Source organism: Halichoerus grypus, chromosome 10 (assembly GCF_964656455.1).
Source record: "Halichoerus grypus chromosome 10, mHalGry1.hap1.1, whole genome shotgun sequence".
Classification (NCBI taxonomy): domain Eukaryota; kingdom Metazoa; phylum Chordata; class Mammalia; order Carnivora; family Phocidae; genus Halichoerus; species Halichoerus grypus.
In genome coordinates, this window is record NC_135721.1 from 75,719,770 (window position 1) to 75,738,740 (window position 18,971).

Consider the following 18,971-nt stretch of genomic DNA (forward strand, 5'->3'; position numbering starts at 1 on the left):
TTTATAAAGGAAGATAAATGATTTTGTTTCAAGTGACAATATACTTTAATAACAAGCCACAACCACTTGTACGTTACAAAACCAATTACAGAAAGGAAATAGCTCCAATGATGTAAATGTTATTTAAAAATCATAGATTCCTTTTTCTATTGTATTACTGAATCACTAAGACTTCATTTAAGCCCAAATCATATCATCCCATTTACCTTTTTCTTCTAAAAAAGTAAAAACAATAAAGTGGAAGTTGATCTTTTCAACAAAAGTTCCATGGAGCTTATGTAAATTTGGTTACTACTTTTGCTAAGGTCAATTAGTAGGAAAACAGAATTTACTGATTAGTGAAAAGTTATAAAGCTTATTTTAAAGAGAAACTCACCCATCTAAAACTTCTGCTTGATATGGTATTTCGAGTTTAGAATAACTCTTTTCCTTTGCTTTAACAGTTATTTTCCCAGAAAACTGAGATGGTTTTTTTGCCTTTGATGCTAAAAGGAAACATAAAAAATTATCTCTGTCACCTTTTGCTACCAGAGTTTCTACAGAGGAGGAGAGTGACTTGCTGTAGACTGACACAATCTTTTAAAAGCATAGTTGAGCTTTCAGATTGGCAAACAGGAGACTTTTACAACATTTTACATTAAATATCACATTTTTCATCCAAAAAAGGGAAAACTACTTTAATTTTCCTGTAATAGGATTAAACAGATAAGGAATTAGCAAGTGAACACAATCTAGGAGGAAAAACACTGTATTTGAGCTACTTCCCTAGAGCCCTAAGCTGTGGCTTTCCTTACACCAGGACTTCTCACCCTGGGCACTATTAACATTTTAGGCCAGGTCAGTTCTTTCTGGGGTGCAGGGGCTGTCTGTCCTGTGCACTGGAGGATGCTCAGCAGCATCCCAAGCCTCTGTGTGCTAGACAGCAGTAGCAGCCCCCCAGATGAGACAACCAACAATGTCTGTGGCCACTGCCAAATGTTCCCTGGCCTGGGAGGCAAAACTGGCTCCCATTGAGAACCACTGGTTTACAGCTGTATTAAGAAATAACATTCCTTGTATGCCAGAGTCTTGTTATAAGTATCATTCAAGTAGCAGGGTACGAGAAGTGTCAGGTGTTGTGAGCTCTGACTTCCTGTATTAGCCAACCCTAACTCCTAGTATAAGACTCTCCCTGCCATGATATTGTCCTCAGAGATGAAGTAAAATCTTTCAATTTTGTAGCAGTTATGAATAATTCCATCTGGAATTGCAGAAATAGACTCAGTTGGATCCATTCTGGGTACCCATTAGATGTTCCTTTCAAAGTAAATAAAGAAGCTGTTTATCCCGTTTAAGGTACTTCTGGAACACTTCTAGTTAGGAGAAGAACTTATGTGAGTTCTGCAAATGTGTGTTATCCAACTTTAGCACAAAAAAAGACAAATAAAAAAAATGGTATGACATCTAGTATATGGCTATGTACAGTGATTTGAGATTTTATTTTTTTTAAAGATTTTATTTATTTATTTATTAGAGAGCGAGCGAGCGAGCGAGCAACAGCATGAGAGGGGAGAGGGTCAGAGGGAGAAGCAGGCTCCCCGCTGAGCTGGGAGCCCGATGTGGGACTCGATCCCAGGACTCTGGGATCATGACCTGAGCTGAAGGCAGTCACTTAACCAACTGAGCCACCCAGGCGCCCTCAGATTTTTAAAACTCCCATTAATCTTCATTCCTTTCTGCTTGCTGTGTAGCCATTACTGGGCTTATTATTTTAGGAGGCTGTACAATATTCCTACTATGCACTGGGGTGGTAGAAGGGGAGGTGGGAGGTGAAAGGTGGAAGGATTTTCCCATGATAATAAAGACCACTTTTAAGAAATGTAGCATTTACTTTAAAAGATGCTTTTCCTTTTATTAATGTTACATAATTTAAGAAATACTTTTTTTAGAGTCTGTGATCTCAGAAGAACCAACATTACTGACATTCATTTATCACACAAAGGGAAACATTCACTGCGTTGTCGGTTCAGGAGCTGGAGAAGAAGAGCTTGGGGTAACTATATAGCACACCTGCTCCTGAGGCACACTCCCCCACTGCTTGAATTTATCAGAAGGATGGATCCGAAAAGTTCTCAGGGTCAGGGATTATTACTGGCTGCTCTCCTCGGTGAGAGAAGAGAATGCACTTGTTGATGTGGATACTGGTAGACATGACTGTGGTATCCCAGCAACAGAGAAGACAGTTTATCACAGATTTGGAAATAACTGGGGCATCAAAACCTTCTACAATACTCTTTTCTGATAGCTGTGTTATGAAAGTACGTCACATATTTAATCTTGATTTCTTCGGGAGTTTTCTCTGAGCTCATAGGATGAACACTAAAGCTTGGCACCCAGCCTGTGCACTGCTCCAGATCCTCCCCAGAGCTCTTCATGTACAAGGAGTAAGCACAGATGCTCTCACAAACACTGCAGAGTCTTCCAGTATTCTGCTGCACTCAGTAGGGCACAGTGATCAAATGCTCTCTTCTGATGAGGAGTGTAGCTGTGAAATCTGGGCTATGAGCAGAGGTGGCTTCATCATAAAGCCGAAGTGTAAGCTTCAGGGCTCCTTACTTGCAAGAGCCCTTACGAGAAAAGTCCCATTTGAGTGTCAGTTCTCATTAAGTACAGTTAAGCAGCCATTAAATCATTATTTAAAAAAATTTTGTGACAGCAAACTAAATAAATGTTCTAGTAAAGTGGACAAAGCTGAATAAAAACATGCTTTTAAAATATGTTAAAGTCTGGGTTAACATTTCAAATGTCAAAATATATAATATACATATCTGAAATAATAGTTCTCTAATTTGACAATGCTATCATAAAGGCTATTATTTTAGGTTAGGCAGAACTGTCTGCCTTGTTTAAAAAGTCAATATATGAAACTGTTATGGAGAATATTTCTATTCTCAAATTCAAACATGCTTCTGAAATTCAAATACATTATCACTCAATTACAAAAAATAATGACTTCATAATTAAGGCAAAGCTTACTAGGTATATATGTGAAAACCCAGATTACAAAAATTTAATTCCAATCCTAATGTATTTGCTAATATGAATTTCAGTTTATGAACTTGCATTTTCTTTCATGAAGCAATCAAATAAGAGTTTGTGATGGTTTATAAGATAAACAAACCTAAGCAGTAATATAAAATCTGACTACAAAATGGTCAATGTTTCTACATTAAGATGTCAATATACATGCCTTCTGGTTTATCAAAACAAGATCACTTCATTAGAGAAAGATGAATACTTACCATCAAAACTAATACTTGCAACTTTGGTATATTTACTTTCTGAAGCTTTCAATGTAATTGGTTTAAAGTGTACCGTTACAGCATCATTTTGTGGTGTAGGTCGAACACTCTGCAAACAGAAAAATATATATAGCATTATTTTAGTCCAATGTTCAGTTACATTATACTGGAGAGTGTACTGAAAAGTGAAGCAGAATCAAAATTGGAAAAGTTTAACTTTACATGTTCCCTTTAAATAGAGTAGGCCAAACTGACACAAGTTCACATTAATTTCACTAGAACATCTTCATGAAATAAAAGGATGGCCAGAGGAAAAGTATATGATAGGTAAGTGAGTGTAAAAATCTAGAGACAAACTAGTACACTAGGTATGAATACATAAAACAGAAAAGAAAGGTATTTATTTTCTAAACAAGTGCCCAATTAATATATGAGAGAAGGAGACGTGAAGATTTATGATAGGGTCCCTCTTCAAGAACTCCACAATACCAAATGTAATATCCTGACTATATGAAGAATGAACATGAATTTGGGAGCCGGTACCCCTCTGCCAAAGTAGTTTTGCAGATCCCCCTTTTGGTGGTACTTTCTCTATGTCTCTAGGGCGCAGCTGTGCAAGTGAGGCAGGCCGCTGTCACCGGGCAGGGCTGCGCTCCCAGCTGCCGGCCTGAGCAGTGGGGCAGACTGAAGAGCTGTGTAGCTTGGAGAGGTCAGAACAGTTTAAATTTAAAAAATAAGATCTTTCTAGTCAACAACTAAGCCTATAATAACAAACACAGTAAAAGCTTGCACTTTTGGAGCAAGCTAGAAAAATAAATGCATTTTACATTTTAAGATGCAGTTACTTTTTTTTTTTAAAGATTTTATTTATTTATTTGAGAAAGAGAGAGCAAGAGAGCAAGCACAAGCAGGGGAATGGGCAGAGGGAGAAGCAGATTCCCCGCTGAGCAGAGAGCCCGATGTGGGGCTGGATCCCAGGACCCCGGGATCATGATCTGAGCTGACGGCAGACACTTAACTGACTGAACAACCCAGGTGCCCCAGTTACTTTTTTATTATCCTTACTGACACAAAGCATTTTTCATTGGAAGGAACCTTAAAGATCCCAACCTGCTTCCCTGTTTTACAGATGAAGAGAATCTTGCAATATGGAGTGATGTTTCAATAGCTAGGCATCAAGAGGTGGGGCTGGAAACCAGGTGTCCTGACTTGGTCCAGGGTCTGGGCCCTTTACTTGGCATCCTATTGCCTAAACATGTGTCAATGAAGTCATGGTATTGTACACAAATCTTGATCAATAATCTTCCTTTAGAATTCAATTAGAATCTTACTTGGGTCTGAATTTTGGTTTTGGCTGAATTTTCAGGGGCTTTATAAACTTGTTGTCAAGGCCTGATGCCTCCCATAGAAAGAACACAGTTCTCTTCTGTGACACTCACCAGGTGCGCCTGCTAACACGGGTGCGGTCAGATCCTTGCACGTCACCAAGTTCTTCCCCCTGGCTCCCTACACACCCTTTCAGTTGATCCATAAAAGTGGAATCTGACAAAACTGAATGAAGGGCAGTTGCATGAAGGCACAAGAAGCGCCTGAGAAGAGTATGAAGAAAAACTGCTCCTTTTGGGGAACCCTCCTACACTGTTGGTGGGAATGCAAACTGGTGCAGCCACTCTGGAAAACAGTATGAAGGTTCCTCAAAAAGTTGAAAATAGAGCTACCCTAAGACCCAGCAATTGCACTACTGGGTATTTGCCCTAAAGATACAAATGTAGTGATCCGAAGGGGTATGTGCACCCCAATGTTTATAGCAGCAATGTCCACAATAGCCAAACTATGGAAAGAGCCCATCTTTTACACCAGATGTCCATCAACAGATGAATGGATAAAGAAGATATGGTATATATATATACAATGGAATATTATTCAGCCATCAAAAAATGAAATCTTGCCATTTGCAATGACGTGGATGGAACTAGAGGGTATTATGCTAAAAGAAATAAGTCAATCAGAGAAAGACAAGTATCATATGGTCTCACTGATATGAGGAATTTGAGAAACAAGACAGAGGATCATAGGGGAAGGGAGGGAAAAATGAAACAAGATGAAACCAGAGAGGGAGACAAACCATAAGAGACTCTTAATCTCAGGAAACAAACTGAGGGTTGCTCGAGTGGAGGGGGGTGAGAGGGATGGGGTGGCTGGTGATGGACATTGGGGAGGGTAAGTACTATGGTGAGCGCTGCGAATTGTGTAAGACTGATGAATCACAGACCTGTACCCCTGAAACAAATAATACATTATATGTTAATTAAAAAAATTAAAAAACAAAAAACAAAAAACAAAACAAAAAACTTCTCCTTTTGCCTTGTGTCCGAGATCATAGGGAACAAAGCTGGTTATACACATAATGATCACAAATACTGCTTTTACACCAGATGGCAGGGCACCTCCCCTCTCACTGCTGGTTTGTCTTTATTGGGCCTGAAATGATGGCCCTAAGGGTGGTTCTGCAGTTCTCTGAGCTGGAAATCTTAATAGCCTGAGCTCTTGGCCTCAGGCTTTCTCAGTATTTTATCTTTCTTCTGAATTTCTCATTTGTTTTTGAATCTCTAATTGGGGCTTCAAGTGGATTTGTTCATATTGATATATTTATCATCAATAAGCTTGCTGTCAGTAGCAATCATTTAAAATGCGAATCTCTTCCTTCCTTGAAGGTTGTGTGAGCATGGGTGTGTTATTTTTAAGAATAAAACAAAACAGTTTGACCTGTGAGATAAACTACAAAATGGAAAGGTTTCATATACTATACTACTACACTAATACTTCTTCCAAAAGAAAGGAAAGCAGTACAGAGTATATGTGACAGTCCCATAGTGACTGGCTTATGCAACAAAAGATATTAACTATTTCACTAGAAGTGTCAGTTTGAGTAAGCTGCCCATCTACTCTGGGCCTTATTTTTCCTGCTTGTAAAACACTAGGATTGGATTAGGTATTTTCTCAGATTCCATCTATCTACAAAGTTTTGTGATTCTATTAATTTTGTTTTGTTTTTTTTTTCAAATGAGGCACCTTTATCCTGAGGTCAAGATTTGTTAGAGGGATGATCAGATAAAGCTCTGTAGTTTGCAGGACTTCCACATGCTCTACTGAATGTGACAGAGCTGCAATGAAACCTTGACCATTTTCAAACATGCTTAAGGTGGCAGTTCAGTAGTAACAACCACAACACTTTTTGAGTGTTATCAGCCTGCACAAAACCTTACCAGAAATAGCTAAGCAATGGTATTTATTAAAATATAGTCACTGTAAGTTGTTGGTGGGAATGCCAACTGGTGCAGTCACTCTGGAAAACAGTATGGAGGTTCCTCAAAAAGTTAAAAATAGAGCTACCCTATGAGACCCAGCAATTGCACTACTAGTATTTACCCTGAAGGATACAAACATAGTGATTCGAAGGGGCACACGCACCCCAATGTTTATAGCAGCAATGTCCACAACAGCCAGACTATGGAAAGAGCCCAGATGTCCACTGACAGATGAACGAATAAAGATGTCGTATGTATATACAATGGAATATTACTCAGCCATCAAAAACAATGAAATCTTGTTTGCAACGACGTGGATGGAACTAGAGGGTATTAGGCTAAGCAAAATAAGTCAGAAAAAGACAAATACCATATGATTTCACTCATATGTGGAATTTAAGAAACAAAACAGATGAACATAGGGAAAGGGAAGGAAAAATTAAATAAGATGAAAACAGAAAGGGAGGCAAACCATAAGAAACTCTTAACTATAGGAAACAAACTGAGGGTTGCTGGAGGGATGGTGGGGGGGATGGGGTAACTGGGTGATGGGCATTAAGGAGGGCACTTGATGTAATGAGCACTGGGTGTTGTATGCAACTGATGAATCACTAAATTCCACCTCTGAAACTAATTACAATATATGTTAATTAAATTGAATTTAAATAAAAAATCTATGGGCTACAGGAAACAAATTGAGGGTTTCAGAGGGGAGGGGGTGAGGGGATGGGTTAGCCCGGTGACGGGTATTAAGGAGGGCACGTATTACATGGAGCACTGGGTCATAGAACACTACATCAAAAAACTAATGATGTACTGTATGGTGACTAACATAATAAAAAAAATGAAAATTTTATCAGTAATATTTTGTTAATAAAAAAATTAAAAATATATAGTCACTCTAAGTAGTAAGATCTTAGAATACTTGATGAAAAATGTTTTCCTTACATGAAACATATTACTTTAAGATTTTCCTTACCAGAGGAAAATTTTTATATTCAGTATTATTACCCTTATATATATATATTACACCAACTGTAAGTAAATATTCAATTGACTTATGTTTTATATAAATGATCTAAATTGTTCACTTATTATCATTAAAAAAACCCAACCCTAAACCAGTTAAAATCCATTTTCCAAGGAAACAAAAACAAAGCCAAACAAACAAAACACTTAAATAGTTGACTCATTCTGGTGGGTTTAAAGGAAAAATAATACATAATCATTAACTTGTATTAAGCATATTTATACTAACAATCTGTTTTAGTATCAGTCACTAACTGTTGCTTACTAAAGATAATTGAGAAGTGGAAAAAATATGGCAAGATTCCCAGGAAAGGCAGCTTGCACATGTTCTAAATATAATTCTACCCTTTTCTCACGATATTCATACCCAACTAAAGCTCAGTAACTCTCAAGTGAGATTCAAAGGCCCAGGACACTCTAAAACTACTTACAAAAACATTTGAGCAAGTAAGGAAAATAAGCTTCCAGAATGTAACAATTGTATTTTTAACAACAGGTACACAAGTTCACTAAAGCTCATATCAAGCTGACAGTGGTAAAACTGACAAATATATCTGTGTTTCTTATTCATTATCAGTAAGGAAACTTTATGCAAATGTTCCTCTTAAGATATCTCAAGCAAATTCATTCCATCATTTATACCACACTAATGTTTTTTAAGTGCTGAGGAAAATCATATTCTCAGAGTTGCATTATAGACAATGTCAGGTAGGCTTGAACCTGGGCATCTTGACCACTTGCAGGTAAGAAATTTTTATTTTGAGACATTTGCTTCAGGAGTCCCATATCTAGAAAGATGAAGAGACTCTGAATTCCTTGAAGGGGAATTAAAAAACCCTCCAGCTTCTGGTAATGCCTAGCTCATCCTAAGATGTTATGTATTTGTGAAATGGACAGAGTTCATCCAGAGGTAAGGACACTTAAAAATGTGTCAGTCTCTATGTCTGGCATACTATGCAGAAAAATAGAGGAAAAAACCTTAGGAAGCTCTCTGAAAACTCAGTTTGCATGGTAGATGGGCTTGTCCCCTGGCTGATAAGTAAGAAGTCTAAGCTAACATCTCAAGTGGACCAGTGCAACAGATTACTAACTCTTTGCAGTGCATTCTCCACCTTTACAACACATAAATCAGATGTCACTCCCTTGCTTAAAATTCTGTAATTTGCTGTTGCACTTAAAATAATCAAAGCCCAGAATGCCACAATTAACTCTCCAGCCCTCACCTTTTACATTCAACCCTTCCCTGTTTCCCATGACATCCAAAGCTGTTCCTGCCTCAGGCTTTTGCACTTGCTGTTCGCTTTGATGGGAACGTTTGTCTGCCAGCTTCTCTTACAGGTGCCAACTTCTTACTCTTCAGTTTTTACCTCAAATGTCAGCTCCTCAGAGACAACCCTATCTAAACCACCTCCCTCCCCCCACTTATATGCCATTCTGTTTCTTTTTTTGTTAGAACTTGGTCCGATTTACAATTATGTTGTATACTTGTCATCAGTCTCCCAGATAAAAAGTGAGCTCAATAGGGGCGGAAACCTTGGTTGTCTGATTTACTGCTGTGTTCTCAGTACCTAGCACAGAAGCTGGCATATAGTTGACGCTCATTAAATATTTACTGGGTGAATAAGGAAGAATGAATGAGGAAGTAAGACAAAACTACCAAAACACTGGCAGAGCTGAGGCTCTGGATATTAGAAAAAATACTACACAGGGAGCTACAGATGCAGATATACAGACAGATATTATAGATCAATAGATTTTTAGTAGAAATACCGAATATGAAATTAAAACGATATATTTGTAAAGACTTGATGGGTGTCATTATATACTAACATACTTTCAAGTAATTTTTGAGTTCTTATGGTTGAAAAAGTTGCTTTAAAAAAAAAGCTCTGATTCATTTTCCTTCTTTGGAAAACTAGAACCTGTGTATGTTATAGGACTGTTGTATTAAATAAGGTAATCCATGTAAAGAACCTAGCATAGTGCCTGAGCCATAGTAAGAACAAAAATGTTGACTTATAATGTATCCTAAAACTCCCTAAGAGAAAGGAGGAACATTAGCCTCTTTCCTTCTCTGTTATAACTGAATTGAATACTATGGTATTTTTTCATTCATATTCTTACAATTAATTGATAATTTCATTTTTAAAGAAAATGTTTATTGAAAAAGACATTTAAAAAAAAAAGATATTATTTATTTATTTGTCAGGGAGAGAGAGAACACAAACAGGGGGGAGCGGTGGGTAGAGGGAGAAGCAGACTCCCTGCTGAGCAGGAAGCCTGATGCAGGACTCGATCTCAGGATCCCAGGATCATGACCTGAGCTGAAGGCAGATGCTTAACTGACTGAGCCACCCAGGCATCCCAAAAAAGACGTCTGTTTTGGCCCGTTCATTGTATGTAAAAAGTTAGACAAGATTGCTTGGGCTAAGTAAAGGCATTTTCCCATCACATTTGGAGAAGTGACTGCAGGCGTGAAGTCTGCCCAACATGAAAGTTCTCATAACGACCATGCTCTATGCAATGGCGTCCCACAGATGGAAGAAACCAGTCATGGACAAACAGCATGGAGAACACACAAAAATAAAAATGATCTGACATCTTGAACCGAGGCAATAGCCAGGTGATCCATCAATGACAGCCAATGTCTGCCCTACAGGCGAAGAGCTGCCTTCTGCAGCAAAAGAGGAATCTCCAAATGTGCTGCCAGGAAGCTGTGCGAGGAGATGCTTTCCCAGTGGAGAAAGCACTTGAGCTTAGCAGAGAGAAAAAGCGCTGGGAGCAGCGGTGCATATACTACCACGGATACAGTAAATGTGCTCTACGTAGCCAACTGGGCTAAAGGAGAAATCAGTATCAAAAAGTGCAAAGAAGATAAGTAGGTTGTAGCCAAAGCAATCTAAACAAATCCAGCAGAAGGAATTATACTCTATTACGGAGGAAACTCGGATAAACTGACTCAGAGAATTTTGAACAAAAAGAATCACAATTCTGGGTAAAGAAAGATTTTAAAATGTTGACACAGAGCAGTGATACCGAGGCCTTTGCATTTCACTGACCGGTAAAACCTAAAATGTGTGTGTGTGTGTGTTTATGGTTGGGGAGGGAAATCTAACAGATTTTCTAATTTTTCGTTTGCAAATGTGAGGATGATGGTGGCAAGGGAACAAAGGGTATCTCCTACTCTCTACCATCTTTATTCATCAGATAAAGGATGTTTTAATGGCAAAGAAAAATAGAGAAAATTAACAAAACCAAAAATTAGTTCTTTTAAAGATTTTATTTATTTGAGAGAGAGAGAGAGTGTGAGCATGCACAGCAGACTCCCTGCTAAGGAGGGAGCCCAATGTAGGACTTGATCCCAGGACCCCAGGATCATGACCTGCGTCGAAGGCAGACGCTTAACTGACTGAGCCACCCAGGTGCCCTCTTTCAAAGGATCAACAAAAGTGACAAACCTTTACCTAGACTGACCAAAACCACTTTTTAAATACTATTGAGAAAACTAAATTACTAAAATCAAGAATGAGGGGCGCCTGGGGGGCTCAGTCGTTAAGCCTCTGCCTTCGGCTCAGGTCATGATCCTGGGGTCCTGGGATTGAGCCCCGCATCGGGCTCCCTGCTCAGCGGGAAGCCTGCTTCTCCCTCTCCCACTCCCCCTGCTTGTGTTTCTTCTATCGCTGTGTCTCTCTCTGTCAAATAAATAAAATCTTAAAAAAAAATAATATCAAGAATGAAAAATGGGATGTTACTACCTACTTCACAGGGACAAAAGAATCATAAGGGAATACTATGAACACTGGTACACCAACCAATTAGAAACTTGAGACACAATGACAAAATCTCTAGGAAGACATAAGCCACTGAAAGTGAGGCAAGAAGAAACAGAAAATCTGAATAGCCCTAAAGAGACTGAATTTTAAAACTTCCCACAAAGAGAAGCCCAGGCCCAGAGGACTTCACTGGTGAATTCTACCAAACATTTAAGAGGAATTTAACACCAGTCCTTCACAAACTCTTCCCAAAAATAGAAGAGGAGAGAATACTTCCCAACTCATTCTATTGGAAAACAACAACGACAAGAACACAGCTATCTACCACCTTTATAGGACAACAGATATTTTAATGTAGAACAAAGAAAAAAGTATATTATTACAGAACAGTCCTTGTCCAGAAGGGTGTTCATATTAACATACATACAGCTCACATTTTTATAAACATTACACTGTTCTTATTTTGCTCATTTTTCCATAGACTTGTGCAAATGTCAATATAGTTAAAAGAGACAAAACCACCAGTCCCTAACCCCTCAATATATAACAATCAGCATTATGTATTCAGGAAAATGTAATTAATTCTTGCTATAAATAGGAATTACAAAGAAATCATACAACAGAAACATTCACTGTAATATTTTCTTATGTAAAAGGTCATTACTGGAGAATGTGCTGATAGTTTCATTCCATAGAGACTTTGATGACAATCTTTTCAAAAACTGAATTAAAAATCAAGAAAGTCACTGAATCAAAAAAAAAATATATTTTTAAAAGCAAGCATATAAAAATATATGCACTAAAGTTGCTATTTAAGAAGAAAAATAACAAAAATGAGATATAATGCTGTTGCTTATGCTTTTGTGTTTTGTTTCAATGGTCAAAAGAAGCTGTTCCTTGTCATCTGTGGTAGAGTCTCTTGAGGACCCCCGAGGAGGACAGGTGTGAATAACATCAGACCCAGGCAATTGCATCACAGGTCTCTCTCAGCCTGCCAACAGTGGACAGGCAGGAACTCCAAGTAGGGCAGTTTCAGCCCACTGTAGAGTGGGGGAAGCTCTCTACCAGACCCCATTCCCCTAGTTCTACTTAGTAGGAAGAAATACTAGGTCAGACAGCAGGACACTGCCTGGACTATGATCAGTGAGCATAGTTACTGTGCATTAAATTATGGTTGCCCAGGGCGCCTGGGTGGCTCAGTTGGTTAAGCGACTGCCTTCGGCTCAGGTCATGATCCTGGAGTCCCTGGATCGAGTCCCACATCGGGCTCCCTGCTCGGCAGGGAGTCTGCTTCTCCCTCTGACCCTCCCCCCTCTCATGTGCTCGCTCTCTCTCATTCTCTCTCTCTCAACTAAATAAAATCTTTAAAAAAAAAAAAAAAAAAAATTATGGTTGCCCAGGGGTGCCTGGGTGGCTCAGTCGTTAAGCGTCTGCCTTCGGCTCAGGTCATGATCCCAGGGTCCTGGGCTCGAGCCCTGCATTGGGCTCCCTGCTCCGTGGGAAGCCTGCTTCTCCCTCTCCCACTCCCCCTGCTTGTGTTCCCTCTCTCTCTGTGTCTCTCTCTGTCAAATAAATAAATAAAATCTTAAAAAAAAAAAATATGGTTGCTTGGGATGACCGTCTCTCACTCTCTCATTTAGGGTTTGTAAGCTCTCCTCTCTTTGGTCTACTCTACCAGCTGGCTATACATTCTGGGTTTGGCCATGGATGGACAAAGGTCCCTTAAGTCTCATGCCCGTTTGATGTATCTCATTTTATCAGAGTTCTCTGAATTTAGGCTTCTGACATTAGCACAGGCTATAATAAAAATGTACTGCTTTCTTCTTCCATTATTCCCTATATATGTATCTTGGGGACTTCACCAGGAGGTAAGGTTGTTTTTTCCCCTAAAATTGTGTAATGGCTCCCCAACTCTACTGTAAGGCCTAAAAGTCACTTGTTCTATGTGCATGTGTGAGGGGAAGAGAGGACCCTGGTTTGTAGTCTGCTATCTACTATGCTGTAGTAGCTGCCGGTTAGAAGGGTACCTTGGACAAATATTAATAGCATTCTCATGTTACCTACCATGTCTCTGTGCTTTATTATTATTTCTCTTCCCAACTCATCTGAACCCTTTTTTCCCCCTCTCTTTTTACTTACCCATACCTTATGTCTAACAACTAAACCTGATGGAATCCTTATAACCCGTTTTTCTTTGCACATGGCACACATCCTAGGATTTACCAGAATCCACACGTCTCTTATATGACTCTGCCTAAAGAAGAACCTCAGGGACTTTGGTTCAGACTTAGCTTGGGGAAGATCACGTACTTTCCTTCTCATCTTTAAAATCTAGTGGTTAGAGGCAGAATAGGTTTCTCACATCACACTTTGAACCCAAGTGTCACTAGGCCACCATAAAACAGAATCCTTTAGAGGTTTAATTATTTTTAACTTTGTCATAAGTTTAAAAACAAAGAATATATAAATTAGGAGAAAAGAAGTAAAAACTTACTGTTATTGGTACATCTTTTGTTCCTGAATTTAATAAATGAAGGTTTAAAACTTTTGGTAGATCTGTTAAAATTGAAGAAAAGAAATATTTCTTTAACAGGTGTGCTTTACAGCAAGTTATAATTTTTCCCTTATTAGATACCAGATTGAATCTATTCTAGAACGTGAAAAAGAACTACAATCACATTAATAAAAAGAATGTGATTCTACCTAACTCATAGATAGCAGTCACCTTACTCATAAGGATACTGTGTATTACAAGAACTGCCCCCTCCTAAATAACCAGAAAAACAAAACAAAACATAATTTTTTAGTGGAATTAGACATTACTAATCTTTCGTTTTCCAGCAAAGCATAAGGAAGCAAATTAATAATATGCAATGTGAAATTATCACATTAAAACCGAATCTAATTTTCAAAAAGGGGTCTTCAATCCTAAACAACCAAATTCTAATTACACATGGCCCACAGAAATCCCAAATTATAAGTATTTCTATTTTTTCCTTAATAAATCCTTTAACTTGAGTGATCTCAGTTTTAGAATTTGAATACTTTCTTTGACCATCTGGGACAAAATCTAACGTTATTGTAATATAACTGAATAATTAATAATAATAAAATATTAATAAAATTAATAGTATAATGGAATAATCCATTACTAAGAAAGAATCCAGAAATAAAGCTTTTTATTTCCTTTATTTTACTATTAAAAAAAAGATTCAGCATAACTGAATATGTGACAAACTAGATTAAAAAACTCAGAAACTATACCTTCTGCCTCAGTCTTCTGTTTAGAAGACTTCACTTATCTCATGACCTTGCTTTCCCACCTGGTAAGCAATGGTGTCCCTCAGAGGAATGGGGTATGAACCCGTGAGGGCTCTGAGTTCCCAACAGTAGGTTTCTACGAGATCATGTAACCTGCTGAAAGGTAACTTTCAAAGCTGAGTTACCAAGGAGTTAAAGTACAGCCAGCCATTCAGCATTGAACAGAGGGTTTTTTTTTTTTTTTTAAGACTTAGAAAAATACTGTCTCTTTTCTTTACCTTGTGTTCGTAGTGTACCAAAATCTAACATTTCGGTTGAGGAATAAATTCCAGGGGCTTGGAAAAGAGAAAAGTAAACCATTAGATATTACTTTGCCCAGAGTAAGATGTATTGAAAACCAAACAAACATACATTTGCAGCTCCTTCAATTTTCTACTAACCTGTTGTAACTTCAACCTCAACAGGAAGAATGATAAACTCTGTGCTGTCTGAAGCATTAGTCTTTATTCTGATGAAGGCTGTGTGATTATCTGCTTCTCTGGATGAAAAGCTGGCTCTCATCACTCCCTTGGTTTCATAAGGAGGAATCTCCTGACAAGTTAACAGACCATAATGTAGCACAGCTTTTGTCATGTTGCAAAACCACCATAGTTTTAATGAATAAGATGACAATGACTGAAAGATGCATTATTATTTTATATACCTACTAAGAAAAAAAATACATTGCCACTTAAACAAATATATTCCACAGATTACAACACACTCCAATTTTGAAGAACATTAAATGTAAAAAAAAGTGCATCTTAGAATTGATGAAGCATGGTATGTAATATTGAGCAAATGAAAGAAATAAAATTATCTGAAAACAAACTGTCAGTTGCAAAGTTATCATTAAAAGACAGAATTAATCTATAAAATCATTTATTCTTTAACGTGATGCTTGGGCATATAATTCGGTCCTAAAATTCTCTAACAAACAGCCATATCACCATTGGAGGGAAATGCTTTTCCAGAAGTCTACAGGAATCTCTTTAACCTAGACAGCTTAGACCCGTCTGTCCTTTCATTTAAAACCGAACACAGCAAAACTTCCTAGTCAAATCTACAGTTCACCAACTGCTTTCCGTAAGGCTCTTAGCAAGTAAGATCGCAAACATTTTCAGGCCTGTAATGAGAGAACACTCAAATATACACTAGAAGGAAGATTCATTGGGGAAAAAAAAAATTTTTTTTTTTGAGATGTAATTCTTTCCTGGTTTTACAAAATCTGGCCTCCTTGGGACCATCAGAATTTCTCTGCACACACTTTTTGGCATATTTGAGGAGATCCCTGTGATACAGGATTTATTGGTCTTCACTTACTTCTATTCTTTTAAACTTCTTAGCCTCAAAGTAGGAAAGAAGTGTTTGGAACCCTCCTGGGTCCACTAGAGATGCACCATCCACTTCCCCATCTCTAGGAAGCTGACTTGTGTCTGGGCTTTTCTTATGTACACTGTAAATGGGCTGAGGGTGAGGTAAAGGCCAACTGATTTTTTTCTTACTCTAGGTTTGTAGGAATAAGAATAACTTTCCTTGTAGCCACTGGGAGTATTAAAACATTATGCCATCTCTGCTACCATTGGTTATAGTTCTTAACTAATTAGAAATCTGAATTCTCTTATGTTTATTAGATACCAATTATATTTCACACTAAATTCTTAGTTCTTCTATCTAGAATTAGAATATAAATTGAATAGCTTATAGTTAATTCTCTGAAGCATTGTTTTATATACTATTTCTCGCAAAGGCTTTTCAAACAATAACATAATTTCAAGATAAAATATTTTTTGTGAAAGAATATAAATGAGCCATCCATTACATATTTCTACCTGCTAATTTGTTCCTGTATCTGACGCGTTAACCAAATCCCTGACAAATTTGTTTCTAATTGCTCAAGTCAACATCCTAAAAATGTCCCTTTTGCATCCCTTCCTTGGTCGAGACTGGTCAGAAGACAGAACAAGAGGCTATGTGTGTTTAATAGAGCAATTAATAAATAAATTTGATATTCAGAACTTATTCATAGCAGTAAAGTCTGTTCAATTATGGATGAGGAGCGATCTGAGTGCCCTTGGTACAAGAAGGACACTTACTATGCTTTTTCCCTCTTTGATTAAGGCATGGTAGATAACATTTAGAGAAAAACCCTCCTATGCCAGGGAACTTTACAAATAAGGTAGTTGCTACATATTCACTGATTTGGCTAATATTTGCCAGTATTCTCTAAGAAAAAGTGGTTCTCTAAGCACTGACACAAACTAGTGTTAAATATTCAACAATATTAAAGGTGGATGTAGATCACCTAAGAATTTATAATTTTCTAAGCTGTCACGAGGGCTTGACTACGTTCCCTCTGAAAATGTCATCTCTATCAACAAGTCTGCACAGTCAATTCTCTACGTCAAACATATAATGGATCCTTCCCACAGGGTTTGTTTTTTCTTTTTTAATCTCAGTATAAAGCACATTATAAATGATTAGATTCAGAGACAACTTTACCAATATAATTCTGTGAAAGAATAGTTGAAACCTCTTTCTTTCCACACAGTGGGTTAAAGCTCCCACCAATTTTGTTCACTGCTCTTTCCAAAAATTACTACTTATACTTTTCTCTCCATGTATCATCCAATTTTCATATATATTTGATGTAAATTTTTTTTTTTAAAGATTTTATTTATTTGGCAGAGAGAGACAGTGAGAGAGGGAACACAAGCAGGGGGAGTGGGAGAGGGAGAAGCAGGCTTCCTGCGGAGCAGGGAGCCCAATGTGGGGCTCGATCCCAGGACCCTGGGATCATGACCTGAGCCGAAGGCAGACGCTTAACGACTGAGCCACCCAGGCGCCCCTATCTGATGTAAATTTAAAATTAAGATATAATTAAGGGAAAGTCACCCACATTTATACAGCTGATAAATGTGGTGTATAATTTCTGGTGTATTTAAGAACATAATTGGTTCCAAGTGACCACACATGAGAGACAAATATGCCAGCACTCACCCACAGTTTTCTGGTGCCTCCTTGTTGGCCCGTTGGAAGTTCTAGGTGAAGATCTCCTCCACTAGAGTACATTTCTACAACCTGTGACAAAAGAGCATGTGATGGTTAAGTTCGAAACCATATTCTCAATGCAAGTGATTTGCTGTTAAACAGAAATAAGTCTGACAACCCCGTGTCTTAGAAAAATTTAAAAACATGTGCAGATATAAAAGTAAAGTATCGTGTCTTATCACTGGAGTCAGTGCTTCATATGTGTGACCAATGGTGGTTATTTTTAACTAAAACAAGGTAATATTCAAATATTAAACTTAGAAACAGGATAATTATATCAGACATTGGATTAAAGAAAATCCATCCATAGAACACCTTTTATTTTTTCCAAAGGAAAAATAGTTTATGGAAATACAATTTTTGTACTTCTTATAGTAACACAGTGCTTCTTTAGTCACACATTTATTTTTTTAAATTTTTTTTTTTTTAAAGATTTTATTTATTTATTTGACAGAGAGAGACACAGTTGGAGAGGGAACACAAGCGGGGGAGTGGGAGAGGGAGAGGCAGGCTTCCCGCCGAGCAGGGAGCCTGATGCGGGGCTCGATCCCAGGACCCTGGGATCATGACCTGAGCCGAAGGCAGACGCTTAACAACTGAGCCACCCAGGCGCCCCTAGTCACACATTTATAACAAGATTTAGCAGCAGATCTAACAACTACTGTAATTGTGAAATAGTGAAGAATGCGTCATTCTGGGATATATGTAACATTTTTAATGCAGTATGACAGTATTTGGTTTCTCTTGGTGGCAAAAATCACAAGAACTGTTAATAATACCTCTGTGGCTTGTACCTACATTCATGATTTTGCTGAGATATAACTGATGTACAATAAACTACCCGTATTTCAAGTGCACAACTTGATAAATTCTTGACACACATATACAGGCGTGAAGCTACCACTGCAATTAAGACATTAAATATACCCATTATCTCTAAATTTTCTTCATGCCCTTTGCAATCTAACTGTCACTCTCTGCCCCCTCACACCCCCGAGGCAACCAATGAGCTGCGCCTGGCCACTCAAGATTAGTTTGTATTTTCTAGAGCTTCATATAAATGCGGTGCCTGGGTGGCTCAGCCGTTAAGCATCTGCCTTCGGCTCAGGTCATGATCCCAGGGTCCTGGGAAAGAGCCCTGCATGGGGCTCCCTGCTCAGTGGGAAGCCTGCTTCTCCCTCTCCCACTCCACCTGATTGTGTTCCCTTTCTTGCTGTGTCTCTCTCTGT

The 18,971-nt window shown here is 38.1% G+C and overlaps 1 protein-coding gene across 1 annotated transcript in view; it reads right to left on the minus strand.

The window, feature by feature from the left end:
• The window catches only part of TMEM131 (transmembrane protein 131), a 232,772-nt gene that overhangs the window by 61,261 nt on the left and 152,540 nt on the right, over positions 1 to 18,971 (minus strand). The window contains exons 8-13 of the mRNA XM_078056643.1: positions 17,692 to 17,772; positions 15,093 to 15,243; positions 14,931 to 14,987; positions 13,886 to 13,947; positions 3,282 to 3,390; positions 377 to 485 (exon numbers count right to left, since the gene is read on the minus strand). Of these exons, the coding sequence (XP_077912769.1) occupies positions 377 to 485; positions 3,282 to 3,390; positions 13,886 to 13,947; positions 14,931 to 14,987; positions 15,093 to 15,243; positions 17,692 to 17,772 (569 nt within the window). The remainder of the gene's footprint in view (positions 1 to 376; positions 486 to 3,281; positions 3,391 to 13,885; positions 13,948 to 14,930; positions 14,988 to 15,092; positions 15,244 to 17,691; positions 17,773 to 18,971) is intronic.